Source organism: Panthera onca, chromosome F2 (genome assembly GCF_046562875.1).
Source record: "Panthera onca isolate mPanOnc1 chromosome F2, mPanOnc1 haplotype 2, whole genome shotgun sequence".
Lineage (NCBI taxonomy): Eukaryota > Metazoa > Chordata > Mammalia > Carnivora > Felidae > Panthera > Panthera onca.
In genome coordinates this window covers 57,306,152-57,324,540 of record NC_138356.1, presented here as the reverse complement: position 1 = coordinate 57,324,540, position 18,389 = coordinate 57,306,152, and the positions used below count along the sequence as shown (strand labels likewise).

Genomic DNA, 18,389 nt, shown 5'->3' with positions numbered 1-18,389 from the left:
GATTAAGGCTCTGATTACATCTATTTCTTTACATACTTACTCTTCATCCAGCTACTATCTAGCTACCACCCCTCTACTCTACTTCAAGGGTTAGCAAACTTTTTTCTGTAAAGCGCCAGATGGTATTTTGGGATTTGTTGGCTACATATGTCTCTGTCGCGTACTCAAACTCAAAACTTTGTTTTGTGACTCTAAGAATGTAAAACCCTCTCCTGACCGCCTGGCTTTGGTTTGCTGGCTGTAGTTTGCAAAAAGCTGCTCTAGTTGAACCTGCTGTATTAACGATGCCAAAATCCCATTGCTTGAAGGGAGTCCTCTCTGCACAAGTTCAAAGCCAATTAAGGGATAGGCTGAAGGAAATCAGACTGTTAGCTTTAATATTGATAAAAGCAGAGGGGCCAAAACAACAGGCATCCTGCGCAGCTACGGGTGTCCTGCAACAACCATGGCCACGCTCTCAGCAGACTTGCCCTGTAATACTGACTCTGCAGAGGAGGAGACCGGCCAATATGTTCTTTAAGCAGAATGGCCCCCAGCCCGGAGTAAGGTTGAAGTTCCCCTCCTGGGCTGATCAGTCTGGAAAGCTCATTGTACCTTGGGAGTAAGGGTGGAACCAGCCAGCCAGGGGTTAAACAGAATCCCTCCTCAAGCAATCATGGGCCAGGAGAAGAAGCCCCTGCTCTGTGATACTCCACGTCGCCAAATCCACTGACTCGTTTTTCTTTTATTACCACCTGGCAACACTTAACCCTGTTGAACACTTTGCTTTAATTGAAGCTCTTCGCCAGTGGCTTCCATGGGACTACATTCACTGTAGCCACCCTCTATGCGATCCTACACCTTGGCATTCTCCAGACCTCCTCTTTGCCCATCTTGTCTCATTCTGTATAATTTTCTGGGTGACATCATTTTCTTAGAGAATATCAGCTATCATCTTTATGTTTTTAATACTTAAATCTCCATCATTAGCCTGGGTCTGTCTCATAACTCAGAACTATAAAGCCTAAGGTATCCCCCCTATCTTGTGAACACCAGAACCATCATCTACAAATTTGCCCGAAACATTGGTTTCACCCTCACCTCTTTTAGGAACATAGCACATTTGGGGCTGAGGTAGCAAAAAAAAAAAAAAAAAATCTGCCTCTGTGCACCATCAGCAACTCTAACGATTCAAATGTAAATCATATAAACAGATAAAGGTTGGTGAGAGAGTATTTTACTTAGATGAGTGGGTGAATGTGTTTGTACAGCCGTCCCTGTCCCGTGTATAAAAATACTTAATTTGGTGGCAGCATAATCAAGGTTGATTTTGAGTAGAATGTCAAAGCCTGGCAGTGAGTACAACAATTTCCCACCTGCATATGTAATTTCTCATCATTATATAAGAGAAAATTTCCTTTGCGCTTTTATCATAAATGAAAGCAGGGCCGCCATTATTACCTCTAGAGATAGCACCATTATGTCACGTTTATATTACTGTGTTTGAGAAGAGTAAATCTGAATAGCTACAGTAGTCACATATGTCCACAATTTGTTTTTAAGATATTTGACAGTGGTGGATCTTATTAAAAGATGGAAATAAACCAAATACCTTAAAATTCAATAACCATCATGTTTATATCAAGAAAACATTCACAGTGTGATTTTTGTAAAGCTTTTCTAAAAATGTTTTGTCATTTCTGTCTCCTAGCACCCTGTGGAAGTCGTTCAACGGGTTCAGAAGGCACCGTTCTATCACCAAACTATCCCAAAAATTACAGTGTGGGGCATAATTGTGTTTATTCGATAGCAGTTCCCAAGGAGTTTGGTAAGTAATAGTCATCTCATCACGTAGTATTTCATTCCAGACATCCTTTGTTTTTCAATATGTGCTATTCAAAAATGTTAGTTTTTTATGAACATTTTCACTATTCATAAAGTACTTTACTCGGCAATTCTTTTTAGATAGTAGCTTTGTAATAATAAAATTTTGAGGTCATTTTACTCAATCTGAATTTACAGTCAAGTACACAGGTGAACAACAATATAAAAATGAAAACAGGATTGTTTTTAATTTTTAAAAATAAGTACATCCAGTAACCTTGCAAGTGCCTTCATGTCAGAATGATATAAAATGGGAAATTACCAGAGCATAAAGCAAAGTGTGCTCTGCAAAATATGCATACAGTCAAATACAGAACTATTATAATAATGGCAAAGTATGTACAAACCAATCATATTGTTGTATAGTTTTTAAACACATTTGCAGAAAGAAACGATTTTGGTTTCAAGCACCTAGTTTCTGGGACAGCAATGAATATAGAAAGACAGCAAAGGACATTTCAGCTCATCTTGTCAACCTGACAATCTGTTCTGCATTGGCACTGAGAAGACAATGTGTCCTTTGCTGCCTTCACATCTCCCTGATCACAAGTCTTAGAAGTCACTTACCTGGCTTCTAAAGGTTTTGTGTCTGAGATCCAGCTGGATCTCACCCAGGTTAAGCTCTGTTTATGGATGGGTAGGCAAAGGAAATTTAGTGAGCAGTAAAGTATGGGAGAGAGGCTGAAAGTTCAGACTTCTACAATTTAGATTTATAGCATTGTGTTACATGGTAAAGGATTTGCCGTAGCTGTTATGAATGTCTGGGTCTGAATGACAAAGTATTTTAGCAGAAGGACATGGATTTTATCATATCAAGATTTTTGGATCACATCTTGACTTAACGTTTCTGCTGATATATAAAATAAGCTGATGCTTCCAGTCCAATTTCTTATAACCTGATATCACCCATATATCCTCCTTCTCTCTCTTTCGAAACAAGTCCAAGATCTTCAACTTATTTGAGAGAACGTTGTCATCAGAAGTGAAATACTAAACCTTTTATTTAACCTTGAAATAGAATGGTGAGGCCAGCATTAGCAAGGTGGCTATTTCTTTACTCTACAAAATATTTCTTCTTCCTAGCATATTGATTGGTTAAATCAGAGTTGAACTCTTCGAGAAGAGAATGATGGTTTAGAAAGAAAAACATTATCCACCTAATTGTTTATTTATTTTTTTCCTTTTGTGCCTCAAAATAGTCTTTTTCTTGTAAGAGGGGTTTATAGTCCAGCTGCCAACAATGTTGCATGGATGCTGACAGAACCCTAGCAGTGATGACCCAGAAGATTGCCTGGTTACCTCAGTTCTCTTTATAAGCCATTAGTTTGTTCTACTATAATCTATTCTTGGGATGTCATGTAGCCAAGAAAAATGAAAAAGGAAACACAGGCATTTCCTTTCCTGATACGTAGACATATTTTATAGTAACCTCTAGATGTTCAAAAAGAGAAGGAAAAGTACTGATTAAAATAAATTAACAGGTTTCTAGGGAATGGAATCTATTCGAGCAGACTTAATGTAAGTTAAATGTAGACTTCTTAATGTAAACAATGCAACTGATAATCAGTGGTTTTTAATATTAATTTTTAAACAAGTCTTGGATTATTTGTGGATGAAATCAAATGTACTTTCATTTATTAGTAAGGAAACTGATTTTATTTGTGTAAATGTTACATCATTCTGTATTTCAAACTACATAAGAAGCCAAACAAACTTGGAGTCCTAGTTTCAGCCTGTCACATCTTGTACCTATCTGTCTTTGGACAAGTTACATAAACTCTTTGAGACTCAGTTTCTTTATTTGTAAAGTTGGGTCATTTTGTCTACAGAGTAAAGTTGTTGGGAAGGATGAATGAGATTGTATATTTATAAAAGATGTCTCACATAGTTCATGTTCGTTATGAGTTTAAAAAATGCCAACTTTGAGGTCAGATTTCTGGATTCAGAGCACAATTCGTTACTCTTTTTCACTTAGACAAGTCCCATCATTAGCCTGAATTTTACTTTTCTCCTCTCTGAAATAGAGGTGATAAATGTCTACCTCATAGGGTTAATTTATAATTAAATGATACAGTATTTGTACGTGATTGCGTAATAACATGTAGTTAAGTCATATACACACAGAGATTCACATACACACCCACTTTTATTTATGTTCACATTTGTAGAGGTCCTGCCACCAGTTACCAAAAATGTTGAAATAAAATGACCTGGATTCTGGATTTATTAGTCTTAAGAGTAACATGGCTAAAAATAAAACATTTATATTATGTAATTAAAGCATAAAAACAAATAGTTTGTTTTACACCTTCAGTGGGTATCTAATCACCTAATAACACCTTAAAGTTTTCTGGGAGCAGAGTAGACGAATTAAATGAATACTTATCATCAACTTCTTCCTACTCCTACTTTTACCTCTTAAATGTGAGATGATCAAGCAATAGTCATTGAGTATCGACAAATCAAATTTCTGTTTTGCTTCTTCTTCCTCCTCTCATTTTCAGTTTCCTTCTGTTCCACTTTGAGCTGTTTTATGACTCTTTGGTATCACTTCATAATGTACCAGTTCTCACTTTTTCTCTTCCTGTCACTTATCTTAAAATATAATCATTCTTTCTTCTGTATCTTTTATAGGCTGACACTCTTAGAATTTCACTTTTTAATCATTTAGCATAATATCTGTCAGATACACTCAATTCATTCAAGGGAATAGCAGCTTAACAAAGGTTAAGGTTCTAAAGTTATATAAGGAGAAAATCACATATAATCAACATTACACATGGAATATGTTAAATCGCCCATAAAAATCATCTACATAATTTTGCATGAGCCATGTAGTCACTGAATAATTCTTAACAGGACATTTATCCTCTAATGTCAGAACAGGTGACTGTTTCTTTAGATAATACCAGATGAGCCAGCTTGATCTTTCATAGGTCATATGCTACCACATTACTTTTATTTATTTATTGTTGCCCAGTGTAGAATTGAATTCATATCGGTTAAATGCGAACAGAATATGAACTTACTTTACCAGTTGATTGAATGAGTATTATTTTGCCAGTCAATTTCTATCTTTCAGTTTTTATAGATAAGAAAATTGTCAATTCCTAATGCTTTCATAAGTGTCATTGGATTTCATTTGAACTTCAGATATTAGGGTCTCTTTGGTGATATTCATTCTGCAGGATTATGGTTGTTTTGTATATGTAGAAATATAATAATTCTGGGTCATTGGATAACATTTTTTGATAGTTGACTTCCTTCTAACAATTAAACTATTTCACTTGGATTTTTGGGTTAAAAATACCCTACCTTTAATAAAATATGTTTTATTTTTCCTTCATTTTTTAATTTTTAATTACCAGGTGTCTCCCCTTTATGGTTTTACTGTTTAAGTCTTCCTACAATGCATTGTTTTTAAGGGCTAAAACATGCAAGGCAGATTTTTAATTTTGACTTTGATATAGATAAGATGCTTTATAACATAAGAAAACTGTTGCCATTGTTAGAGGAAAAATTTTTTGTTAATAGGTATTTATACTTAGAGTGTAGCAGCCAAAATCAAGTTGTATGGAGTGAGGACTTACAAACATTGGAGAATAAATGTTTGGACTTCTATTTCAACAATTTTGGCTGAGAAAAAAAAGAAGGAGCTAGGATGGCAGTGAAATGGGGGGCAAGTCAGAGGCTAGTGTTTATGTTTGTTTTCTCTTGGGATAGAATATAATGGAATTTTCTTACTTTAAAGCCCAAGAGAAAGACACAATAGACAAGGAAAAATTAAAGATTTTAGATGGACCCGCTGGTAAAACAAGATGCTTAAAATGGTTAAAGGAGATGAAAGTCCTCTTTCAACTATAATTCAGAAGAAATGGTTCATAACTAGTTACATAATACCTAAACTGGTTTCACATGGAATATCACTCCTTGACATGATTATCCCTTTCCAAACTCCCCCCCTGCCCCCTTCTATCCCTTCCGTCACCCATTCCTTGCATTCCAGGGATTATGTGTAAAAGAGAATGTATTAGTATCTGAGGGCTGCCTTAACAAAATATCACAAAGTCAGTGGTTTAAAACAACAGAAATTTGTTCTCTCAGTTCTGGAGGCTAGATCTCTGAAATCAAGCTATCAGTAGTGCCACACTCCCTCTGAAGGCCCTGGGAAGAATCTTTCCTGCCTTCTTCCTAGCTTCTAGTGGCTTTCAGCCACCCTTCACATTCTGTGGCTGTAGTTGTATCACTAATTTCTGCCTCTGTCTTCACAAGACCTTTGCCCTGTTTGTGTGTCTCCTCTGTTTCTGCATGTATCTCTGTCCTCTTTTCTTTTAAAGGCACCATGTGTTGGATTTAGGGTGCACTTTAATCCAGTATAATTTCATATTAATATTTAATTATATCTGCAAAGATCCTGTTTCCAAATACAATGACATTTTAAGCTCCTAGGCAGATACACATTTTGGGGGGTGGGGAACACTATTCAACCCACTACAGAGGATGAACTACATTACCAGAGTTTTATGTAGAAAATCTTAGACAAAAATTATCCTATAAAACATGTATCAAATATTAGCTGTGTAGAATGCAAACTGACATTTAGATTTCTTGGAGAATTCCAACATGAAAATCACCTTGAGGATATCCAGAATAGTCTGTGGTGACTTAACTTTGTGTTTGGGCTTCCAGATAGTTTCACCTCCTAAAAGGCCCACCGTGATTGCCTATTTATCAAGGACAAAACTTACTTTTCCCCAAGACTGGCTTTCAAACGTGGAATCTTGGAAGTATGCATGAAAACTTTCTCGGGTTTTTCTTCTTAGTTTTCCCAGTTAGTCAGCCCTCTCTGTATCTTCTGTTATTAATGCAGTCTCTTGGTTGTATAGGTTTCAAGTTCATGAACTCCTAAATCACACAAAGTTGTCAGGCTGGTCTACTCTGTACAGGGGGTACAGACAGTTACTAAAACCTTTTGTTTATTGCTGGGAGAGAGGTTTGGGGTTTGTTTGTTTTGTTTTAAGTAGCTGACACCACCTTGAATTTCTTTCCCGCTTCTTCATAGTTTGTATTTTTTCTGATTCACAACTGCTATTTTTCCTATCTTTCAGTACAGTATGTTTCCTCGAGGTCCATTAAGAAACATCTTTCCCTATGATGTTGCCTTCAATATGGGGTTATAATTGTTTTTTTTTCTCAGACTATACCATGATATTATATTAACAACACTGATAATGATTAGATAATGAATATTTCATTAATTCTTATTATATTTGTTCAATTTAGTATTTCCTTTCCATATTATATACTTAGGTTATTAAATAATGATTGTTAAATGCAATTTATTTTTGTAATATCATATCTTTCACCTTTCTGTATTAACTGTTAGTCTATAAAAGGTAGTATTTAAAAATTCAGATCTCCTTAGAATTTAGAAGGAAAAAGCAAAAGCAGTGGATTGGAACTAAGATGTATACATGCTCACACTATATATATATATATATATATATATATATATATATATATATATATATATACACATATATAAGGATTACTTGTGGGTATCTGGACTTTGTAATATGTACTACTGTAGTTTTGAGCTATGGATGGAAAGTCAACTATTCTCATCTTTTGTGTTAAAACTAATAGCCATTTTTTTACTCCGTGTATATTGTCCTTTAAAACTCAGACATATATCCACCCATTTGTCTTTTGATCTTATATCTAGGTGGTTTTCAATTATCTATTTTATTCAGCATCCCTTACAGAATTTATGTTGTCATCACCAGACTTTATACTTAATTCAGTAATTTATTGTCACTACTTTCCCCCATATTATAGTGACAAATGGTTTTGAGATTATTTTTGTATGCTCATTAGGTCAGTAAATCATTTTACTGGCATTCTGTTTTTCCTGATGTGAAGATTTCAATAATGAATGAACTCTTCCAGTCGATAAAGGCTTTTTATATTTTATATTTAAAATGTATGACACCAGCATCAAAATCAATGATTAGTCTTTTGTAAATGTTGAGTTCACTTCTTTAAAAATGACAAATGTTCACAAAATGTGTGTTTATTCAAAATGTGTATTTACCACTTATCATTATTTGTTATATATAGAACAATTACAAAGAAAAGTGTGCTCTCTTATTGTTTTAAAAAACTTATGGTTCTGTTAATGTCAATATGGAGGGATGTGTATGTTAATTTTATGCCTATAAGAGAGGAAACCCTTAGGTTTGAGCCCAACATTTGAGAGTAAGGAAATGTCATTATTGTATGTATTTATATTTATATTATTTAATTCTTTGGGTACCACTCGTATAATTAGATGAAACCATATTTAGTCACCAGCTAGACCAGGATCCCCCATCCAAATTTGATTTGGATGTCAAGACTTATGACACCACACATGCACTAGGAAGGTATGAAAAGATGTAGGTATCACTGATAATAATGAGACTTTCTGGGAAGAGCAGAGCACAATCCAGAATTGGATCCAGTGAGATCCAAAATTGCTTAAGGAAACAAAGAAAGCTGACTGGCTTTGGGTTTTATTCTGGTGCTAGAGTGAAAGCTCCCTCACAATAGTCAGAACTTATGTGATTTGAAAATCCCATTTGTCTAAAGGAAAGTGTACCCTGCCTTTCTTATTAGCTTGCCCCATATAAGGGGCAAAAAGAGAAGTGGAAGAGGTATGGCTTGGAACTTGCCAGTGATTAAACATCAAAAATGGATCAGACTTTATCACAATTCACTCTTGGTGTTTTTTTAAGTGAAATGTGTCATACTTTAACTTGTCTAAATCACATTGTCACTTTATAAGGCTTGTATCCAGAGACTTAAGGGACATGACATTTCCATTGAATGTCTTGTTGCAGAGCTCAGCATTTTGTATTGTGAGAAGTGGAATGGTTGCCTTGATCGCTGTCGGTAACTACGAGAGCTCTAAAAAAGATGCCAAGTATCTTGATGAAGTCTTAGTATGGTGGCTTTAGTATGTGTGGAGATATGTGTAGCATCAATTTGTATTTAGGGAGTGTCTGAGACAAAATTCTCAGAAGTGTTTACCCCATAAGGGGCAACCATATGCTCAGATAATTGGCAATGGCTCAAGGGTCTAAGACACGTTCACCCGGGCTATTTGTTAACTATGACGTCCAGTGAAGGGTGACTGTCCAAAGTTTGGGCAGTTGTACTAATCAGTGAATCTTTTATCAGGGATATCACGGTTAAGGTATTAAAAGAAGCAGTTTTCCAGGGTGTTCATCATGTTGATGATGTTGGTTATACTGTCTGACGTATACAGATTCACTTTACTATTCACTCAGTTGATCTCCAAAGGCTACTCAGGGAGCTAAGGGATTCAGAAGAGGAACCTCTGCAAAAGCATGGCATCTGGCAAGGAATTAAGGACCAGAAAGGCCACACCTTCATGCAGGTTGGGGTAGGTCAAAGGGCCTAGTTTTAGCTCTAATATGTAGGTATAATTCGCATTTTTAGCAAGGAGGCTTTAGTAGCCATACTGAACTTGCAGAATACTGCTTCCAAGACTCAAGGCACAATGTGCAGCTGAATATAGAGAGCCATGGACTCAGAGCCTTTGAGAGCATTTTTTTCTAGGAGATCCCACCATGCAGCATTGCCACTGCAATAGCATGGGACTTAGAGGGGAATCTTCTTGTATCAGAAGTTCAGGGGCAACTTATGCCTATCATAGGGAGTCCAGAGACTCCAAGAGCCATGAGGGAACTTGCTAAAGCCTCTAGAGTAATCGAGTCTCTAAGCACTTGTTCTATTATAATTCAGGGGTCTAGAGATAGTTTTGTAAATGGCACCATTCAAGGTAGGCCTGTTTACTAAAAACAGAATAAATTACCTTAAGTAAAATTATAAATTAGGAATCTGTTGCCCTCAAAATCCAAAAATTCCTAAAAGACATTTGAGCTGTTTTAACATTGTGTTGCCATGTGTCATTAGTTCTTTCTTGGAGCACCTGGCTGGCTCAGTCAGTGGAGTGTGTGACTCTTGACCTCAGGGTGGGGGGTTTGAGCCCCGCACTGGATGTAGAGATTACTTAAAAATAAAATCTTTAGATTTTTTTTTCTTTCTTAATGGTGTCAGAAATAGAGTGGCTTCAGGCTGACCAAATAATTCCTAAGGATTTAACTGAGGTGACAGGGCCTTCTATCATATGTAGGTAAGTGGAACCTCACAATTTGTGAACTCTTTTGTATTTGTATGTCTTGAATGATTGTGGCAAATGAATATCCATGAAGGAAGGTGTCATAAGAGTGATGTCATTGCCTGTGCTCCTCAAGAAAGTCGGACACACTGATAATTTTGCCAACAAAGATGTGAGCAATGGCTGAGCTTTTGAAGACCTTGTGGGCAGCCAGGTAGAGGTGTCCCATCGAAGCTGAAGTCAAAATGTGTTGCATTTCATCATAGCTAAAGGCAAACTATGGCTCTGAGTCTGGAAATCGGTGTTAAACATATGAGCCAAATAAATAATAACAAAATATTTACCAGCTAATGATTAGATGGAACCAGTAATTTCAATGATATTGATTATGGGGATTTTAATGGTTGGAACCACAGAACCATGGTTGCAGTAATCCACCATGAGGTACCATTCATTTTTCCCAGGTTTAAGGACAACCATATTGGTCTGTTAAATGGAGAAATATTGGGTATAAACACCCTTCTCTAAATAAATCTTTTGTGATGGGTGTCAGTCTTTGAAGGCTCTGTTTTAACTTATATTGGACCACATTAACTATTTTAATTATGGAGAAAGGCCCATAGTGTCTCAGTTTGGCAAGCCTTCTATAAATTCCAAAGACATAATTTAATTTAGTACATTTTTGATTAGAGTTTCCATGACTGCTATGGGATATTTAGGCAGGACAATAATTCTGATGATTAAGATAATGCATACCTCTTTGTTCCACATTTTATATTTCATAACTCCTTTATATTATAGGGTGTGCCCTTCTTTAAATTTACTGAGATCCCAAAAAGGACTATAATTTGAACCTCTGTAATTGTATAAGGCCATGAAGGTTTGCTAGTTGGTGCATCTCAGTAGATATTAAAATTAACTCAAATTCCATGTTGTAGAGGTGCAAAGGACAATTAGAGACATTTTAAGTGTTGTAGTAAATTTTGGATTTCTAATTGGGTCAAATTGTGGATCTCTTTTTCAATTTTTTTGTCTCCTCCTCACCTTATACCTAGTTTGTTTGTTTAATGGTTAACTAGATACAGTTTGGAGGAGAGGGAACTTCTTTACCCTGCTTGTATTTATAACATTGTTTGTCTAGAAAGCGTCAAATCTGTAACATGAGGGTTAAGAGCTTCCCCCACAACAATTGTTTCTTTATAGGGCTTAAGGATCTGGAATTTAAGCAGAGTTTGAATTATCTCTTTAATTTTCCCACATGGCTGTCATGTGTTTTTGTTTGTTTATTTCTACATAAGCCTAGGATCAGGATCCTTGTTATAAAAAATCCGGGCAGCAGTGATAACGAAAACATTTTCACGGAGTCTTACTGAATCAGCTGCTTTTAGGAGTGTAGACCTCAGCGTGCGACGTGATTACTGCCCTACCACACGACTGGCCACTCAATAGCCCCATGTATTGCACAGGGTATCAGTACTTTTCCTGAGAATTCTATGGGAGAAGGACCACAATCAACAGTCATAAAGGAAAAGTGTTCCTCTGAACTTTGCATTAGTCACAGCTTATGCTGGAGTTAAGACACATAATTCCACATGAGGCATACTGATAGGACCAGGCTAAGACACACCCCAGACATGGTACGGTGGTACTGTGGTCAATTTAAGGACAGCCTTAACTCTTGTTTCTAAATGACAGTTGTCAAAATTTCTGGTGTGAGTTGATTAAATCTGTGACGAAGATTCGGTAGAACTCAGCAAATACAGCACAAAGCAGCAGAGCTCAAAGTGCAAGATTGGTAGGGGGTAAAGGAGCCAGTTACTAAACCACGGCAAGAGAAGACAGACTCTCAGTCCTGTGATTCATCTCCTGGACACCTCCTCATGGCATCCCTTGTTGAGTTTGTGCTACAGTTGGTTTGGAGTTTAAGACAGATGGCACCACACAAACGATAGGGACCATGAAAACTTTTATCACTCACATAATGAGGCTTTCCAGGGGGAGGAGGACAGGCTTCCAAACACGTCCAGAATGGCACGAGAGATCAGGGAAAGAAGATGGACTTTGGAATTCTGCTGGGGTAATAGGGTGGTGGTGGTGCTAGGGTTCCTGTGCTCATTCAGTGCTAGGGTGGTTTCACCCTCCCACTAGTGCCGAACGAAGAACTCAGGCTTTGTGATCTGCTTGCTCAGCTGTGTGGCAGAGGAGGAAGGGGAGCACTGTGGCTGGAAATCTGTCAGCAAACATCAACACAGGCCTTTAGCCTCTTTAATAAAAACTGATTTAGAAAACTGCAATTTCTAAATTATATAATATCATATCTTAAATACATTGACATGTATCATCACTTCCTATTGCCATTATGTTCTCTTTCCACTTAAAAAATTATTTCCTTTCAGCCTCCAAGAAAATGACTATAATATGCTCTAGAATGTTATTAGCTGAATTTTTTTAAGGTTTATTTATTTTTGAAAGAGAGAGAGAGAGCAAGCGGGGGAAAGACAGAGAGAACGAGGGACAGAGGATCCAAAGCGGACTCTGTGCTGACAGCAGCAAGCCTGATGCGGGGCTCGAACCCATGAACCATGAGATCATGACCTGAGCTGAAGTCAGACACTCAACTGACTTAGCCACCCAGGTGCCCCTACCTGAATTTTTTAAATAGCTGCCAAATTATCTATTAGGTCATTATGATAAGTGTATATTTGCATTGATTGTGTACTGGGTGTCAATGTTGATGTTTCACATTTCTCTCATTTTTTAAAAAATCAGTTATAGGAAATAATTTATGCTTAAATATCAGGAGAAAACTTTGAAAAATATAGTGCAGAAATATAAGTCTAGACATTTTACAATAATTTGTTTAAATGGTGATTATGTATCACTATATTAGTATTTTTCCCATTCATATTCACTTTTATTTTTTGCTGTATTTTATCAAGATGATAAATTCTGTGGCTGCCCCCATCAGTCTATTTAGTACCAATTAGCATCAGATTGCTGAAGATTATTTTGAATTAAAGTTCAGAGTCATAGGGTCAATGATGGCAACCAAAATAAACTGAAGAGAAGATTGGACAGTTATTGCGGAAAACTGGAAAAAAAACTGAACCGGGAGACCAAAGGTCTGAATTGTGGTCTTTACCTGCCTCTGTAGGTAGTGTAGACTTGAGTAAGTTATTTAAGCTTTCTGGACCTCAGTTGGTTGTTTCTTTTGTTTTGTTTTGTTTTGTTTGACCTATGAGAAGCTCTGATTCAATGGTCTCTAAGGACCTGCCCAGTAAAAAAAAAAAAAGAAAAAAAAAATGGGGGCAATTTACTTTTAAATTCAAAGAGTATGCATTGGCAGCTAGAGAATTATAGGAAAGTACTACCAACCATTCTGAAATTCAAGTCTGATGATAGAATTACATGGATTTGTGTAATTTTAGTCAATGCCAAAAATGACTATAAATTTAGTATAAATTCTGAATCTTGTGTGTTCCTGAAAAAGTAAAATAAGTTATGTAACAGTCTTGTTCTACATTCCCCTTTTTAAACTTTCTTTCGTTTTCTTTTCTGATTTTTAATGCATCAGAATGTCCTGGGTAGTCATCTTTAACTTTGTCACCTCTATCATGAAAGTTCCATAAGTACTTTTGAGGGCACTTCTCATTTTTCAGTCACTACAAATGTTAGAAAATTATTTTCTACTCTGTTCCCATACTTGTATTTAATTACAAAATAATTCCTTAGATAAACTCAAATATTCATATACTTACAAAATTTTACTGTAAATTTGATGGTCTTCCCTTAAGATCCCAATATGGGAGAATATTTGAAATTATGAAAAGAAAAAAAAAAAACAGTTTTCTAAATGTATTCATAGTTTTTCCTGGAAAAGTTTTTATGGAGAAGTCATTAAACAATCTTTTTTAGTTTTTCATTATTCTGTCATGCAGAATCACATTTGTTTTTTGTTTGTTTGTTTATTTTTTTTTTAACGTTTATTTATTTTTGAGACAGAGAGAGACAAAGCATGAACGGGGGAGGGTCAGAGAGAGGGAGACACAGAATCTGAAACAGGCTCCAGGCTCTGAGCTGTCAGCACAGAGCCTGACGCGGGGCTCGAACTCACGGACCGCGAGATCATGACCTGAGCCGAAGTCAGCCGCCCAACCGACTGAGCCACCCAGGCGCCCCGCAGAATCACATTTGTAATATCTCATACTATGACAGATTAAAGCTAGGAGATAAATGATTCACAAAAACACACAGCATGCTACAGGCAGAGCCTTTTGCAAACATGGAATACCCATCATTTTTGATACTCTCCCACTGATGTTTCAGGATGGTAGAATGATCTCTAATTGTTTACCACTGCAATCCAGTACCGATGACAATTTTTTCTCCTGTTTTGGCCACTTATGATTTAATTTATCTGCTTTAGACCCAACAAAATAATTAGAATTTTTAAGTAGTTTATTTATTGGAAAACTCAGTAAATTTTACTTCAAATAAGTTAAGGGATTGATGGCGTTTATTTTGTGGTTAGTATACAAATACATGGTGCACAATGCACACTACAGAAGTGTTATTCCAGCCCCTGAGTTAAAAGGGATTTAACTACTATTCTCTTGAAGTTTATATAAACTCTTAATATATCAACCCAGCTGCTTTTGCTGAGAAGGTAAAACTCCAAAACAGATGTGTAACTAGAATATTTTCCCAATTCACAAAAGCTGTTACCTACTGAAATAACCAAACTATCAAAGTTTCATCTGTCATACAGCTCCTCTTACCAACCTTTTATATAATGTATTTTTTAAACCTAGTATAATATTTATTTTATTTCAACGGATGCTGCCAACTAAAATTCAGATTAAAAACACTGATTTAATGATACATGATATAAATGAAATCAGGATGTGGGCATTGTAAGGAATGGCATTACTTTGGTGAACTAAAAGTTGACCTTTTGAAAGCAGTTGCATTCTACGTTTAAAACACAGGATGGTCCAAACAAAATTCACCTGTGGAACAAATATGATTTTCAATGTAATATGTTTGTAGGTTTAGTTAAAAGGTATGGAAACTTAATGAGTTCCTTACCCTTTTTCTCATCCCTTCGCTTCTCTCCAGCATCTCTAACTTCAGAGAAATAAGCTACTATTAATTCTAACCACATGGTGGGTAGAGGCCTGTATTTTGCTTGTAAGTGGCAATGATTCAGTAATTGTATCAACTGTTTAAATAAACAGCGTGTATACACTAAGCCTTGAGCTAGAATCTGAGTATACAGGTTATATAAACAATGGTTCTTGCCCTTCAGGAGATCATAAGAAAGGCATCAGATAATGGAACAGTTTATTTAAAAAGATCACAGAAACTGCTGGGAGAGATGTTTGTGAGGATGCTAAGGAAAAATAGCAGGGAAACACCTAACACAGACCAATGGCAGGTTTGGGATGTGGGGGTCCCAGTGTCGGAAACATTTACCTGATGAAATACTGCGTGGCCTGAGTCTTAAAGAACGTGCAATTGTTAGCCACTTGAAGAACAATATTCCAGCCAGACAAAACAACACAAGCAGAGGCATAGATATATGGTACATAGTTTCTGAAAGGAACTGCATATTTTTCTCTCTGGCTGAAGAGCAGAACAGCACTCAGAAACTAATATGCTTAAAACTGGAGAAGCAGACAAAGACCAGATTATGGAAGGCTGGTATGCCACGTTTAAATCAATTCAAAAATGCTACTGACTTCCTACTCTCCTTCAGAGAGACATTTTCTAGGCTGAGGGTATGCGATGCCCAGTGAAACAGAAATGCCTAATTGGTCTCATTAGCATATACTCTACTTTTGTAGTCAGGCAGTCTAAGGATAATATTCATCTGGAACATACTGGCACAGCCATTTCACTTGTTCGAATTTGGAAATATTTCCCTGCTGTTGGCAATCTCCTGAACAATGCCACATTCCTCTGGCCACCTAGCGCTTTCCCCGGCCCTTCCCCCAGCAACTAAAGGAATAATACCCAGCTTAACATCAATTCTGACTGGGTTGGTCCCATGTCACGTTGATTAAATACTCTGTCACCTAGTAAATATAATTGAATACACTCAAACACACACATATATGCAATTACCACACCAGATTCTGCTAATGGGAGGGAACAGTGCAACTTTGATCAGAAGGATCAAATTTAGATTAGGGAGATTAGTGAAGATTAAAATATTTTGTAGAATGGAGAATAAGTATGAGGGTAAAATGTAGCATGTATGCTGTAGAAACTAATGAAGCTATTTAAGCAGAAAAATACAGCCTCCTGGACATTTTAGGTGTGTCATTGGTGGCAGGGGAGACAGGCTATTTGAGAGGCAGAGGTGAGAAATAATGGGAAGGCTAATTTAGGCAGTGGGAGAAGGGAGGAGACTGACTCCAGGGAGCAGTAGAAATGAATAAAAGATGTAGAGTTAATATTCTTGAGTAATTCATGGTCTGGAGAGGGTGTGATGGAAACAGAATTATGAGGAGAAAGGGCAAAGTGATATCACACAGCAATGAAACCTGGAACCAAGGCCTTTTCTGATGTCTGGACATGCACACTCATGTTTAAAGTGTAGGATGTCGTGTAAAGGTTAGTAATAATCTTTTCGGTGTTTTTGTTTTCTCATTGACTCATTTTAAGAAAATATAACAGTTCAAGAACTGTACTTTAAATATATTTTTGAGTATGAACAAGTATTTGATTCCATTTTTTTTCTGCATAGAGTAGACTCCCCTCTACCCCAGGAAGTACATACATGTTTTATTAATAGTATTCCACAGGACCATTGGTCTCTACTCAGTGCTGACTGCACTTAGGAAGAATACTAGAATCCTTCATTGAAAGAAACCTGAGCTCCGCAAACTGCCTATCACTCGGTTTGCCTGTCCGATGATTGCCCTCACCAATTTGCCAAATTCTTGTAAGATTTACCTTCCATTTTTGCTGATTTCTGCTATAATTGTTCTGTGGATTTCCCATTTGAAAAATAAAGTCCACATTCACAATTCTTATCTACTTATAAGGCAAATTATTAGACATTCTCTTCTAGCTCTCTACCACTCATTTGTTTTCAGGACATTTAAAACATAATCATCCCCCCAGGTTGTCTTCTGTAAAATTGTGTTTTATATTTACTTAGGAAATGATATGATATCTGGAATTTGTTTCCAAATAATCTGGGACAGAGGTGGGGCGGAGGTGTTTTTTGGAGATGAAACTGGACTCTTCTTGAGTCGATAATTTACATCTTTCTGTACAAAATGTTTTTAAAAATCAATTGATCTTTCACCAGTATTCTTTAAAAAATAAGACTGTAATAAAGAGTAAATATAAACATGTGTATCTTTTATTTTTTTAATCCCCAACTGTATCACTAAGAGTTGACTGAGAATTATGTGGGATCATTTTCCCACTAATGCAGCCTGCTGTGTGATGTTATGTAAGTTTCACATTTTCTCACTACTTAGCTTTCCATAGATTTGAATAGGTATGATATCCTTCTAGAAACTCAAAGACCAAGTCCTAATCTTCATCAATCTGTTAAGGTATGTGAAAGCTGGATGAGTCATTTATTACCTCTGGGTTTCACTTTCCTCATCTTACAGATGAAAAAAAAAGTCTCTATTTTTTCTGTAAATTTCTTTATACTTTGTTTTCTGTGTACTTTGTTTATATCTTGACCTCCTTATTATGCTCTATTTCCCTGGAGGTTAGTAAAGGCACGTGTTCATCCCAGTTCTGCCATTTACTTGCTGGTTACTTTGATCAAGTTACTTAGTCATTTTTTTTTTTTTTTTAATTTGAGGAAATAACTATTCCAGCCTAATGGCTTTCTACTAAGAATCAAGAATCTGGTGAGAAACCATTTATTTGGAGCATTTACTATAGTATGTCATATGTACCAAATGCTCGCTTAATTTTAACTGGTATTTTCAATAACATCACCTCTTTTAGGTCAGTTTGTTTTTGTTTTTTGTTTTTTTTCTTAACTGAATTTAATTTGTTTTTCCTATTCACTATATTATGTAGATTATGGTTCAGAAGACAGGAAATACAATTCTACAAAATATTTCAGGAGGTATTTTATAATTTATGCTTCAGTGATAGAAATAACTGAATAATAGTTAACATAAAAGTAAATTTAAAATACACAAAATCATTTATTCTGATTTATCTGTATAGTGTATTACCTGAGCAGTGTATGTTTCTTGTTTACGATGATGTCCTGATAAGTAAAAGCTTATGTCTGATTTTAATTGGTTGAAGCTCCCTATTTACTCAAGTGAACCAATTTGTTTACATGTTGATATGG

At 36.2% G+C, this 18,389-nt stretch overlaps 1 protein-coding gene across 2 annotated transcripts in view; it reads left to right on the top strand.

Annotated features, from left to right (window-relative positions):
* Positions 1 to 18,389, top strand: part of CSMD3 (CUB and Sushi multiple domains 3) — a 1,245,616-nt gene that overhangs the window by 995,696 nt on the left and 231,531 nt on the right. For both annotated transcript variants that reach the window (XM_078441978.2, XM_078441977.2), the window contains one exon: positions 1,691 to 1,807. In XM_078441978.2, the coding sequence (XP_078298104.1) occupies positions 1,691 to 1,807 (117 nt within the window). The remainder of the gene's footprint in view (positions 1 to 1,690; positions 1,808 to 18,389) is intronic.